At 53.0% G+C, this 14,353-nt stretch overlaps 1 protein-coding gene across 5 annotated transcripts in view; it reads right to left on the bottom strand.

The window, feature by feature from the left end:
- Positions 1-276: 276 nt before the first annotated feature.
- Positions 277-14,353, bottom strand: part of GPR153 (G protein-coupled receptor 153) — a 51,120-nt gene continuing 37,043 nt past the window's right edge. For 2 of the 5 annotated variants that reach the window (XM_065575398.1, XM_065575399.1), the window contains exons 4-6: positions 11,876-12,065; positions 10,204-10,388; positions 277-7,974 (exon numbers count right to left, since the gene is read on the bottom strand). In XM_065575398.1, coding sequence (XP_065431470.1) covers positions 7,210-7,974; positions 10,204-10,388; positions 11,876-12,065 — 1,140 coding nt within the window. In that variant the 3' untranslated portion in view covers positions 277-7,209. The remainder of the gene's footprint in view (positions 7,975-10,203; positions 10,389-11,875; positions 12,066-14,353) is intronic. The other 3 variants (XR_010594296.1, XR_010594297.1, XM_024110263.3) reach the window with 3 other exon arrangements.

Below are 14,353 nucleotides of genomic sequence, written 5' to 3'. Positions count from 1 at the left end.
GCAAGCCCACGGGAGCAAGTGATAGCAGAAATGGGCCCAGGACAGAGTTTTGATGATTTAGGGTGGGGGTTTCCAAAAGTGCGTAATCATTTGGGAGCGCAAGTCCCAGGGAATGTAAGTGGGATTCCTGCTATTCCCAGAGTGCCTCAGGAGCAGGAATTGCTTCCCACTGTTGCACTGGGCCAGGGTTATGCGAATGCAGGAAAGCTGTGGCCTGCACCTGAAGAAATAGAAATTAAGTGCCAGGACAACGTACATACCAAGTAGCCAGGTGAATGGAGTGTAAACAATACGGAAGGGATTTTTATTTAGTCCTTTACAAAGAGAAACCCTCAAGTTGTCAAAAAAGAGCAAACTACAAACCAATCAGAAATACTGTGAATAAAATGCTTTAAACTTTATACTTAAGACAAATCCATTTAGACCAATAGAAAGAATTGTTGCAAAGCATCAACATCACTGACAGAATGGAGATCTTACAAATGCATAGTACACACAGAACAGTTTAAAGAAGTAGTTTGAGTTCCAACAAAAGTACCTTATTGGAATACATTGGAATTTACAAAACATCAATCATTATTGTGCAATAAAAAGACATTGTCTAGTTATCCCAAAGAATGGAGCAGCCTTTGTATTCTTTTTTTTTTCTCCAAAATTCAGTAAAAATCAGGATTGGCTCTCTGCGATACGGTGGCACAAAACACATTCTTTTCAGAATATTGCCTTTTGACACTAAAAATAGTTAAAAAGATACAGTACTACAAATTGTTAACAACTGCTTAAAGCCTTGTTCTCCCCTGGTTAGAGGTGAAACACAAAGAGGTCACCAACAGAATTATTAATAAATGACCAGCATCAATATTTTTAATCCTTAAAGGCACAACATCACTTTCTGGTGGTGGAATTTTATCAATAGGAATAAAACACCCACCCAGACGCTCTGTTTAACCCCTTGTTTCTAAGTTTGTGGTTCATTTTTTTTATTGCAATTGAAAAATGAATTAGTTAGAATGGTTCATTTAAACATTGTGAATTCCAAATTATAAGCATACCTCACACCTGTCCCCTAGACACAGAGACTCTCTTCACTCACTTAACAGGAGAAATCTCGTTCTCCGGGACCCAGTTGAGAAGAGCTCAAGATTGAGTATTTTTTGCTTATGACAAAACTAAGGATTCAAACGTAACACTGAAACCGACTGTGTTTCTTTAATGTTTCATTCATGGCTTTGAAGTTTAAGTGAATTAATGGCAGGATCTGGATTGTTCTTTTACAGTCTGGGTTAGATTTGTCAAAAAGAAACACACCTCAAACCCAACAGAATTCAGCGGGTGGCTCCAATTTCAGAGGAGTTGAATTTTGGTTCCAAATGCATTTTATTTTCAGTCTAGTGCAGTTGGCAGCACTTTATGTGTATAATTTAAATCTGTCTATTTCAGTAAAATGTACCGGTTCTTTGAATTCAGTCTGCATTTGTATGCTTCAGACCATCAATGACACAACTCAACTGCGGCTCTGTCTGTTGACTCTTTCTCTGGAAAAGGCGGCAGAGTTTTCTGGCGCTCCGTTATAGACTATTTCTTGCAGCGGAGGAGGATTCTCCCACTCCTTCTTCACATTCAGGCAAAGCAGATAGCTTAGCCACATGCTTTCCCTGGAATTCCTTTCCCCATCAGTGCTGATTAACAAGGTACCAGGGGCTACACAGGTGCCGCTCAGTACTCTCGCTGTGCAGGGAATTGGGGCAGCAGCAGCATTCTTTAAGGAACTGGTACCAATGGTACTTTGCACTCAAAAGCACTTTTCACTGAGGGATCACAGCCCCGTGAGAAAGGCAAACGTTACTAAACTGCCACCACATCTGAGGAAACCGAGGCACACAGAAGTGGTGTGAGCTTGGACAAGTCACTTGTCCAATGAACAGCAGAGCCATGAACAGGATCCAGGAGTCCTGCCTCGCAGCCCCTCCAGACCCAACCGGCCTCCCTGTGCAGAGCAGGAAGGTTATCGGAGAGATGCTTTCTATTTACCCCCACCCCAGGGCAATCGGGGCTGATGGGAAAGGAAATGGCAGAGAACTACAGGGCAAGGCAGAGGCCCTGGTCACAGTCTTGTCAGCCCTCCTGAGCATGCTGCTGACACTCTTCAGTGCTCGCTTGTGAGCTAGCGAAATCTCACGTACTAGAAAATAAGCCGCTGGGGCACAGAGTCCCGTCGAAAGCGCTACTGGTAACTGTTCTATGGCATATGTATATTTTCTGTTCTCAGACAGCTCCTGCTAGCACCGGGGAATCTCAGCTGAGAGTGTAGCTGGTCTAACTCAAAGAAATGCAAGAGTACATGAAACCAATACATGCATGTTACCATATTTTACAATATATATCGGGTTGCATTCACACAAGCATAACATCACAGACCAGGGAGGGAATGTCCCTCTTTATGCAGCACGTGGGGACTGCCCGTGAATACGGCATGCAGCTTGGGGCATCCCCATTCCAGGTGGCTAAAACAAATCAGAGGGGATCAAGATAGAGGGGCCCAGAGCATGATAGGTTCAGAGGGGCTGCTGACCTAACCAAACACTGAAAGAGCTAAGTATGAATAACTCAGCAGAGAGACCAGTAAGAGCGGCAGGGAACAGCCACAGTGTAAGTACTTGACAGAGAGCAGTGAGTTTATCAAAGGGAAAGTTTAGGGTGGAAGTCAGGACAACTGTCCTAATGATCTTGATAGGACTCGGGAAGAGTCTCCCCAGGGAAAGAGGGTTAGCACTTTACCGGGAATGTGTGTTAATGCTAAACAACCTGTTCCACTTTGTATTAACCTGGGACACTGGGAATACCTTTCCCAGACCTGCAGAACAGCTCTGTGGGGCTTGAAAGTGTCTCTCTCACCAACAGAAGTGGGTCCAATAAAAGATTATCTCACCCGCCTTGTCTCTCTGATATCTGGGGACCAACAGTGCTACACAACACTGCAAAATAGTAGGTTCTATAGTCAAATGTAACTTTTGCAACAATGATTCTCCCTCTGTTATAGGCTGCTATTAAAAAAACACAATATTCATCCCTTCCAAGCGTCTGGAAAGGGCTATACTTGGGCGCACTATCAGATATGATGACCAGCCATATGGCTTCTGCTCTGCAAATGCAGACCTCGGGGTAAAAACATACGCCCATTTCCTGATAACCCCTGCAGGACAGAAGAGCACTATGAACACCCTGGCTGCCGAGCAGAAAGGCCACGTCTTCTCTTAGCAACTCGATGTACAACTTGCCACTTCTGTCCCCGCCACCTGCAATGGCTGGGAATGGGGCAGAGTGACCCACTCCAGGCAACTCGGAGGCACTGGCAGGCTCCAGGGAGATTCACATCCAAGCCGCTTTGCACAGCAGGGTGGATTAGGCTGACGCAGACCTCTGAGGTAATAGAAGGGAGGGTAAAAATAGAAAGTAAAAAATGGCAGGGAAATCCCGATGGCTCTTACCTTCCCCAGCCCTCTAAAGCTGCCTTTGGGGGACTGATTTCTAAAGGTGTTTAACATATACTGCAACCCGAGACTAGACGTTACATGTTCACAGAACTCGCCATGCTCCAGGTTTCCTACTTCCAGGGAGCAAGTCAGAGGGATTGGGAGTCAAGACTGGGGCTGTCCTCCCTGGGCGATTTTGGGGGCAAGACCCTTCCCGTCTCTGTACCTCAGGGCTGCAGAGCAGCACCAGGGTAGCCACCGATGCGATTTCAAAGTGATGTAGTTAAACTGGTGCAAAAGGCTATGTGAACGTGTCTTTCAGTCTAAGCCAGGCTTATCTCAGTTTAGCTGAAATTGACTCGGAAGAGGGTTAAACTAAACTGGAATAAGCGACTCCTGAACCGAAATACAAGGATCCACACAGGCAGGTGCCGGGCAGGGGCCCAGTCCTTACATCAGAGCTCAGCCAACACCAGGGGAAGTCATGCTGCACCATAAGCAGTCTGGACACAGACAAGGACTCTACCTCCCCACCAGTAAAATGGCCCAATTCACGTATGTTTGCAAAGCACTCTGGCTCTTTTGGAGCGAGCGATGTGCTAAGCACCGTCAGGGAGTGTATGTAGCTCAAACATAGATTTTAAGAAGCCCAGGCTGAGGGAAGCAACAGAAAAGGATTGAAACCCTTTGCAAGCCAGATACTGTAACCCTCAAGCCCCAGCCTATGCCCAGGAGTTGAAGAAGAGAGGAGGGTTACAGCTAGAGAAACAGGAGTAACAGCCTGGTGGGTGGATTAACTGATGGGCAGAAATATCTGCATTAGAGGTGCAAGCCAACTGGAACAGGAAACACGATGAGAGCCCAGCAGAAAGCCGGCCACTCCTCCCTGCTCTTCCAAGGCACCAGCATCTATCAGCTGATGCACATAACAGGGAGGGGTGCTACTATAGCAGGTGCGTTTTGGCTCTGATGGGAGGAGCAGACTAGACTTTGACGTGGCAACTCTCAGTATTTTCCAGGGTACATTGGTGGGGCTTGGGAAATAATCAGTGAATATTTCCGTTTTCTCTCCGTCTGTAATCAGGGTTTTTTCCTATTCGCCGAAATTGTATCCCAGTTATGAACTGCAGGGCAGGACACTGAAGCCTTCCACAGCTCTGAACTGGTTCAAGGAGCTAACAGCAAGCATGGCAGGGCCGGGACATATGCTTTGTTAGTGCTGGATACACAATCAGTGCAGAGTGGTCTGCCACTGGGTACCAGTGTTCAAGTGGAAAAGTCAAAGCAGAGATGCATCGCTGAGGCTTCAGTTCCCCCCATTAGCAGTGTTCAGACTGCGGCTGGGAAGGGAACAGAAATGGCTGTCCAGACCCATGCTTCTGATTGCTGCAGTTGGGGAAGAAAAGGAGTGTGTGTGTGTGTGGGGGGGGGGGGGGGTACCAGTCATCACCAGCTTTGTTTTTTGCACTTCAAACATTGCTTGTTTTAGTTTTAAGGACACAGAAATTAGCTCCACAGAGTGAACCTGCCACTTTACCTTTAGCTTGTGTCTGTATCAGTGGTGAAACCACAGGATACAAATTAGCTGGATTTCACAACATGAACCCAAAGGAGCAGGAGGCACCAATTCTCCAGTTTCATGCAGGTCCGGAGCAACAAGGCTGAGATCTGCACGAATGCACAAGAGCAATGGAGCCTCGTGCGAGCCTGTACAACCGGGCCTCGTGCGAGCCTGTACAAGAAATGGATCCTCGGGCTGTGGCAGAACCCACGAGCAGTCTGACTCTAGGAACTACGACTCTCAGCCTCGGCAGTGAGTTAGAAGATGCACTAAGTGAATCACAGATCTGTCTGCGGTCACCGGCCATTACAGAATCCAGAAAAATGGGCCTAATTCACTTAGCCTGTCTTAAAGCTGGCCTCTGTTCTTGGTCCACTGGAGCCAGTGTCATTAGCTTATCAGGTACCAATCTTCTCCGTTTTTCCCCCCTAGAGAAATCAGGTATAAAATTTAATTCACAGTAATTAAAAAAACAACAATGAGGGTTCAAGTATTACAAAATACTGAGCCCCTTTCCCCTTGCCTGGCCCTGGCCTCTATACGCTTCTTAGCTTAGCTCGATGCTGTTAGTTCCCTTCCATTATGCAAGACACTGTACGCACATGCACCCTACACATGCTCAAAAAGTAGCACTTGGAAATTGGTAAGGGTCACGAGTGGAATGTAACTTCTCCCCACGAGCGAGAGTCCTAGTGAAACAAAGGAGCTCACAGAAAGTCTCTAGCTCCCCCCCCCCCCCCCGCCCGCCTTCCCCTGGACCCCCCTCTCCCTCCAGGCAGAACAGAGTGATCCTGACTCCGCGGAGTTCGCTGCATTGTAGCAGAACAGCAGGTTAACCCAGAGGCCTGGACACCGCCATTGAAATGGAAATGTCGCCTCCTCTTCCCTCCTGACCCACCTCTCTTTGTGGCTCACAGACAGTGTCAAGAAAGGACAGAAGAGACACACTGGTTTTGTCGGTGATTAACTCAGCCTTTCGCTGGCAACAAAAGCTTTTCAGTGCCTGAATTCTGCCCAGTGTATCAATGTTCCCTGCAAAACACACCCCATTCTTCTGCCCTCAGAAAGGCCTTGCCCTCAAATGCGGTGGAGGAGAGAGGGGGGGAGAGGCTGAGTTTGTCAGCCCAGAGCAATCTCTGCCTAGGTCTTGTTTTTAATCACATCAATAGGGGAAGAAGAAAACACCCTAATTTTTTCTAAATGTCAAAACTGAATCTGTTCGCTCTGCTCAGGAAGCAGCTGTTTCTGTCTGGAGCAGCCTGGATGCATTGCGATGGCCCAGACGCACAGCACGCTCTAGCAACAACATCAGCCGAGTGTTGCCATAATGTTTTCTTACCTGCCATATGCTGAGCCCCATGTTTCCATCTGACTGTTATTCACCACACACGTGACTAACCCAACTCCGTAACAGCGCTCGGTCTGTTCCCAGAGCACGAACACAGGCCAGTTCGTACTGTTCAATCCTCCTTTCCCCAGACAGAGAGGGAGCCAGGTCTTGGATAAGTCACACACACACGCACACCAGCCCCGCACTATTAGGCACTGTAGTGTCAGGCTACCGTACCTTGGAGAGAAGGCTGCTTCCCTTGGTGAGCCAACCGCTCTGACTAAAATGAGAAATATCTTTATTCTTCTCTAAAGGAAACACAAGCTCAACTTTCAACCCCAGCCTGAACAGGAGGATGCAGCGTGTTAGCGATCACTAGAGAGACAAATGATGCACGTGTTACAGCTGCTAATAAATACCAGGAGAGAACATGGGGTTCAGCTAAACCCCCACCAGCCTTTTACAAACGGCACAATCCTGCTGCCCAGAATAAAGCAGAGTATTTGCTCTGTGCTGCAGCACCTGCTCCGATCCCCCCATCCCAGGCTCCCCTGCCAGCCACACACAGAAAGGGTCTGGAAGGACCGGGCTGTGGTTTTGTCCACCTGAGTAGGAATTTCAAACATTTTTACACCATCCTCAGTTCAGACATTCCTTTCTGGGACATTCCACATCAGTCTCTCGGCCTCCCTTTTTTTATGCATGAGACAACGTCAGATTTCTTTGGTGCTTTGCTCAGCTCCCGCTACTAAACCAAGACCACCTCTTTGAAGGACGTAAGGAAAGCCATAGAAAACCAACACACACGGCAGAGGTGGCACCAGAGGGGTCCAGCACACCTGCTCCTAGGAGGCCGAGCCGATGGAGTCGGAATGAAATGTTATATACCCAGATGAAGCAGAAGGGGAGCTTAAAAAGCTAGTGCTGCTTCCTTTGCTCCCACCTTTCTGTAGATTGTCCTGCTCCCCCCAGGAGATGCTCAAACTCGTCCGAAATCCCCCTGACTCGGAGCAGCTGCTGCTTGCTGGGCGGCTGTCTAATGCCTGGGCCTCGAGTTCGAAGGGAGTTTGTCCCCTGCAGGGGTCTCTGTTTCCCTCGGGAAAGAGGCATCTGGGGTCCTCCTGGGCACGGAGAGGCCTGGGCACAGCGAGGGTGCAGACCTTCCCCTGCGCCGAGAACCTGCGCAGCACCTGAGGCTCCCGCTCAAAGTCGGTCAGAGGGAAGTTGGAGCGCACACTGGCCTGGGGCAGAAAAGACTCAGGGAGGAGGGAGACGGAAGACGAGTGCATGGGGCTTTTCCTGGGGCTGGGCAGGGGACTCTCGTCAATGAAGTTCACCACTTCCTCCTTGCTGAAGCACTTGTACAGGTCCTTGCGGGAGAGCGGCTGGAGTGAGATGACGCTCTCCGCAGACTTCCGGCGCTTGCGGTAGGGGAGCCGCTCCTCGTGGTAGGAGGTCAGGCTGCTCCTCCTCCGTGCATGCCGCGGGATGAGGAGGTGGGCCAGCCTGGCCGCGTCCTCACCCGCCCCCCAGCGCTGGAGGTAGGCTGAAATCTGGCCCGTAGTCCAAATGTCCGTTTCATCGTGAGAATAACGCCTCAGAGGCGGGACCTGGAGAAGAGGGGAGAAAATACAACACAGGTCAGCCTTCCCCGCCTGGCCTGGGAGCTTCGTCGTCAGAGCTATGGAGTCATGTCAAACAAAACATTTATGGCACGTCAATGACTTGGTGCTGGATACAAACAGATCAGAGAAAGTCCTGACTGCCTGGTGCTCCTGCCGGAGGCCAGGGCAAGCTGGACGCAGCTCAGTGCAGACACACATTAGGCATTTATGCTGCTTCCTCAAGCATTTTCCATGCGGGTGGCACAGGGGGGGTCTAACCCCCGGGGAGAGGTTCCACAGGGTCCCCAGAGCTGGTGGCACCATGACTGGAGCTAAGGCCGAGAAGAACATCCCTTTCCAAAGCCGTGTGTTTTCACTGACTCCTGCTGAGTCGCTGTGCTACGGAACGATCTCCCGCACTGTGCAGCGGCAGGATGGTGTGACGGACGGGACACTGGACAGGGACTCAAGAAACCTGGCTCCAACACTAACTCTCCCTGTGACCTTGGGCAAACTGCTTCTCCTCTCTGGGTCCATGTTCCCCTCCCGCCCTGTGTCCGTTGGGATGACACGTTCTTTGGGGCTGTGCCGGGCACAACGGGGACTGGCCTCAGTGGCACTACCACGGTGCAAATTAACAACAACCGATTGCTGGGAAACAGAGAAAATGGAAATGGAATAGGCGCACACAAGAGCAATGAACCTGGCTGCCCAACTTCTGGTACTCGCAGCTGCTCCAATTTTAAGTAAGTCTGTAAAGTTTTAGGACACAACATGGGTTCGGGGGGGTCAGTGCTACCGCAAAGTGATTCTGAGGGAATAATGCTGACATCTGTCGTTCCACTGGGTCTCAGAAGCAGGCAGTAAAATACAGAGCAAGTCGATTACACACAGCCTTTCTTACGGCCATCTCTCAAGGTGTTTCGCATGCAATAAGAGACAGTCCAGAGGTGTGTCATTTGGACAAGGCCTCATCTTGCACAATGTACTTTGCTGTTTTAAAGGCCAAGTCTGGAATCACAGCAAATTCAGAGGGTGCTGTACCCTGGGGTGTGAGCTCCATTTTGGAACAGTCAGGAGCCCGCCACGAGGGGAGCTCCAGTCAGCTGTTCTTGGGCCGAGACCCCTGATGGGTGCAAGCAACTGCCAAAAGTTAATTTGACAGTTACAAGGAAACTCCACGGATCCCTCAAAACTGGATGAGCAGAGTGAATTGACATACTCCAGGCTGATCTGCTGGCCAATATTAAACCTTTTCTTACAAGTGATTGTGTGGAGCAGCCGGAGTGCAATGGGGCAGCTGTGAAAATCGGCCATGCCCTAGAAAATCCTGACTGATTTTCCGCCAATCAGAATGTGGCACATTCTGGTAGGTTTGTAATTAATGTTTATAAAAACTTCCAATAAATGAATTATTACTTGTCAATTGTTTAATTCCTCAGGGCTGCCCTCCTTCGGTGTGGTCAGCACTATAATCAAGTATACTAAAAAAAAATACAAACAGAATAAAGTGGGGGAGGGGAGGTTTGCATCTTACAAGGTCACTGATCAATGAGAGAGCATACAACAGCAAAGCAGAATAAGCAAAGGTCAAGCAAGGTCTCACCTAGGGGTCAGCGAGCCAAGGGACAGTTACTTTGTCCAGGGACTTTAAACGGCTCCAGTAATGGCCAGTCCATCTTTTATACAGTTACTTTGCTCCCATTCACCCGTCTGCTGCGCTGCCGTCACCCACTAACTTTCCACTGAACTCCATGGAATGGTAAGACATGCTCATCCACACAGCACCAACTGGGCTCTTCCTGGCTGTGCCTGGGACGCAGGGCAGGCAAGCCAGTGCTCGCCGTCTGGACACTCGACAGCAGGCAAGGTACATTCCCAAACTGGACAGACATGGACTGTCCAACAGGAGTGAGCTGAATGTGCCCAGATACACCTGCCGGCGCCGCGGGGGCGTCGTGCGGGGACACACCTGCCGGCGCCGCGGGGGACACACCTGCCGGCGCCGCGGGGGACACACCTGCCGGCGCCGCGGGGGACACACCTGCCGGCGCCGCGGGGGACACACCTGCCGGCGCCGCGGGCTCCTGTTGCACCTGGAATGCTGAGCCACAGCCAAGCGATTCACACATTTTTTCATACTTTGTAGGCCCTTTCTCTTTCCAAGAGCACGTTCCAAGACTGCTCAGAGGGGAAGGCTGCTGTTCAGCCACGGCCCATCCCGGAGCCCATTACCTGCAGATACTGCATTTTGTTCTCCTGCACCGATCGCACAGGATACACCTGAGGGATTCCTCTCTCCAGGGCCGAGAAGTCGTACTTGGCAATGTGCTCCAGGGCTAAGATGTCCCCTCCGTAGTTATAGTCGTAAGGCCTCTCGTACATCAGGTCGGTGTGAATCGCACCATCCAGGCTGGTCTCTGCAAGGGGTTGGTGTCACAATTAGTTTGGAAGGGAAAAAAGCACGTGCAATTTAGACCAGGAGGGAGACGTGGTGCTCTGGTGGGCAGAGCTCTGCTAGCGGAGTCTAGGCAGGAGATTCTCCAGCAGCAGGGCCGGTGGAAGGATGTTTCGTGTCTTAGGCGAAACTTCCACCTTGTGCCCCCCCGTCCCCCACCCTGAGGCGCCCCCCCCCACAGCGGCTCCCCCCCTCCACCCTGAGGCACCCCCCCGGTGGCAGCTCACCCCTGCCCTGCCTCCTCCCCGAGCACGCCGTCGCTGCTTCACTTCTCCCGCCTCCCAGGCTTGTGGAGCCAATCAGCTTAGGCGCCGTAAGCCTGGGAGGCAGGCACGGCGTGCTCGGGGAGGAGGCGGGGCAGGGGTGAGCTGGGGTGTGGGGGGGTTCCTCAGGGTGGGGGGTGCTCGGGGAGGAGGCGGGGCAGGGGTGAGCTGGGGTGTGGGGGGGTTCCTCAGGGTGGGGGGTGCTCGGGGAGGAGGCGGGGCAGGGAGTTCCCCTGCGTGCCGCCCCCCCACCCCCTTGCTGCAGGCGGCCCTCCCCGTGCTCCACTGCCCCAGCTCCCTCCGCCTAAATGCCGGCGGCGACCGGGGTGGCTGAAGATCCGGCCACTGCGGTCGCTGCCAAAGAAAATGACGCCCCCCAAATCCTAGTGCCCTAGGCCACCGCCTAGGTCACCTAAATGGTTGCACCGGCCCTGTCCAGCGGTACCAAGAGCGCTACATCTTCGACTGTTCTTAGCCCGAGGAGCCAGGGTCGCTGGGTCGCTCAGGGCTAAATTACAATGAATCTCCAGCCCAATTCCACGCACCGCTCCTGGGGGGGCTGATGAGAACACAGTGATTCCACCTCCTCAGAGACAAGGCCGGGAGATGGGATTCACGTCCCAGGGCTGCAGATGGGGGGGCTTTAGAGAAAACTCATGACTGCAGAGCGGCAAAGGATGGGTTGGTTCAGAACGGGCATCACTAAGGAGCGCCCGTTCAGGGATGGGGACCGTGCCCCACTCGAGCCACCACTGGTATCATGGAGGGCTGCCAAGCCCACCCAGGCTGCACCCACACTGGTGCTCCAACCCCACCCGCGGGAGGGTGGAAGAATGTGGCACAGTAACAGTTAATGGCATGTGGGTGCCTGGTAACTCCAGACAGGAGACGACTCCCGGCGAGTGACCCGTTTGCCCACCACCATGCTTGGAATCGTCTTGGCTATGCCTGGCTTTGGCTGACCAACCATAGAAAAGCATTTGCAGCCACTTCATTGCCCATCACCCAGCCCTCTCCACCCCCATGTTAAAATGCAGAGGGTGCATTGTCACTGGCGCAGCCCGCCGCTCAGCGGACACAGGACAAGCACCCTGGGAAGGGGGACTGCCGTGGTGGGCGCAGGCTGGCTCAGGCAGCTGCCCAGGGCATCCATCAGGTGTCAGCACAGGGCGTCGCTCGCTCTCACCTTCATCTGCGTCGTCGTTGGACATGATGGCCACGCACTTCTCCCAGATGGACCTTATGTCTGCTCGGTAGCGATCGCAGGCCCAGAGGAAGAGAGGGAGGAGCAGGGACTGGATGACCGAGCACCAGAGAACACACAACACCATCCAGCTGTAGGACATGTCAGACTTCAGGCTGGCAAAGCTCACCACCTGGGACATCAAAACCCCAATGCGTTAGTTACTCAGAATGGAACCATCGGTGCTCAGATGCTGGGCGCACGGCCCCCAAACTGGCCTGGCCCATCGACTCAGGGCCTGCGTGTGCCCCAGAGGTTAGTGCTGCGCCCTGCACAAACGGAGGCCCAGGCCGGATCCCCAGGCCGGCTGGCTGGCAGAATGCTATAGAGACCTGGCCCGGAGCTAGCCATGTGCACTGCTTTCCAGCAGACCCAGCTCCTGGTCCCTGGGCTGGCAGAGTAACTGCTCTGGGCAGGCTCCGAATGGAGCCCAACACAGCCCCGCAACCCAGAAGCTTCCATGGGGGTGGGCGAGACCTCAGCGTTCAAGCCGAGCATCCCAGCCCTGTCTTCCCTTCTCCAGGGAGCAGAGGGCAGGGCCGCCTGGGAGGTGCCGGTACCCAGCACACAGCTGCTCTGAAGGCCCTGCCTGCACTGCTGGGTGTCGCGTTTGGAGGGCGGCACTTACAGCTGCCACCTCAGGGCCTTGCTCAAGGAGTGAGAGCCACAGACTGTGTCTGGGGGAGAAGATGACCCAGGTGTCAGATTGTACCCCCAAGGGTGGCTCCGGCACCACATGCTCGCCCCATACTTCGGGGTGGAGGGGGCGGGTACCTTGCTGGCCTCACGCGTCATGGGTCAGCGCTGGAGCATCGGAGGAGGCAGTGATTACAGACTCCCACACGCTGCGTGTGTACAGCACCTGGTGCAAAGGGGCCCAGCCCGGCTGACAGGCAGAGCTGGCATCACGGCCTTCCACACCCTCTACGCCGTGGCCTCCCTGCCCTGCCTCCCCTGCACAGGAAGGGATACAGTCACTGCTATGCCACCATTATTCTTGGCACGGTCCCTCCCTCCCCAGGAGTGAGCAGACTCAGAGACGTACTGAGCCCTGCTCTCCAATATGCTGCATGGAGCTCCCGGGAGTGTCACAGCCGTGGCCAAGCAGCCAAGTCCAAGGCAAGAGCAGCGTCCCGTCCAGCAGGCATTCTCCGTCCCTCTCTGCATCAGCCACTGTCTGGTGCCAGGACACTCCTGAGTGCTCAACATCTCTGTTAACACCGAAACAGGCCTTCATGCACCTGAACCAACTGGGTAACAACTGCGTGAGGCAGGGCGAGTCTGGAAGAGGGGCCCTGCTAACCGGCCTTCTCAGCTTTGCTCAGCAACCTGTGAAAGCCTCCAGGCACCCGGCAACCTGCTCCTCTCCAATCCATACGAGAGCCAAAAGCCCAGAGCAGCCTCACCAAGGGAAGCCCACTCAGTTCCAAGCCTGCAGTGCCCTGCAGAGAACAAAGCCGTCTTCTGCGGCTGCCTCCACTTGGGCCCGGTTTCCAGACCCGCTTGGCCCACACGTTGCTTGATGCAGGGGCACTGCCCTGATGTCAACATCCCACTTGTGACATCATAGCTAGTCTCAGGGTGAGGCTTATGAGGTCATCAAGAGGATGATGGGAACAAGCAGCAGGGTCCAGAGAACCCAGAAGGGACAAGAAATAGGAAGAACAGGGGCAGTAGCAGATGTGCCCAAGGAGAGATTCCCAGTTCCCCCGCCAGCACAGCAGGTATGAGATAGCGGCTTGCATGCAAACGGAACAGGAGAGTCTTTCACCCCTTGAGCTCCTACTGCAAAGTCCTCAGCGTAATTCACGCAGGACAATGACGCAACCCACCCCAGTTACCGCCAGCAAAACTGACCAGGGCTGCAGCTGGCAGAGGTCAGAGGGCAGCAATCCTGCTGCCATCAGCCACAACGTAGGCAAACAAGCATCTGCGCTTTCTCCTACATTCGGTTCCAGGGTCTTTAAAGTTCAGTTCAGTTTGAGTCACTCCTGCAGGAGTTTCCCTCTCCTCTGCTTCCCATGCACCAGAGCTCCCTCTGGCATTCTCAGGCTCCCACACACAGATTCACTGACAGCCACTGCTCCATCCCTTCAACGTGGGATTTCACCATCCCTGGCCTGGTCAGAGGGAAGCAGTGTGTGTGTCCAGGTGCAAAGCCCCTTGAGTGGAGAAAGTGCGGAGAAAGGCAGCGTTCTCCTCCTCTGAGAGCCCCCTAACTCCAGCTGACGGCAATGGAGCTGAGCGCATGCAGCCTCGCGGAGGATCAGGCCCTAGATTCCAGACAAAAGGCAGACAGGTGAGACCCAGGTGGCTTTGCATTGTACTAAGCTCCGTGATACTCACTGGGGTGGTTTTGTCTTTACACGGAGAAACTCCCGTGCAAGCTTTGCGGCGTCAGTCTCCTGGTAGCAACCCCCC

This window comes from Chrysemys picta, chromosome 21 (genome assembly GCF_011386835.1).
Source record: "Chrysemys picta bellii isolate R12L10 chromosome 21, ASM1138683v2, whole genome shotgun sequence".
Taxonomy (NCBI): Eukaryota; Metazoa; Chordata; order Testudines; family Emydidae; genus Chrysemys; species Chrysemys picta.
The sequence above is the reverse complement of the archived record's forward strand: the minus strand, read 5'-3'. Positions and strand labels throughout refer to the sequence as shown.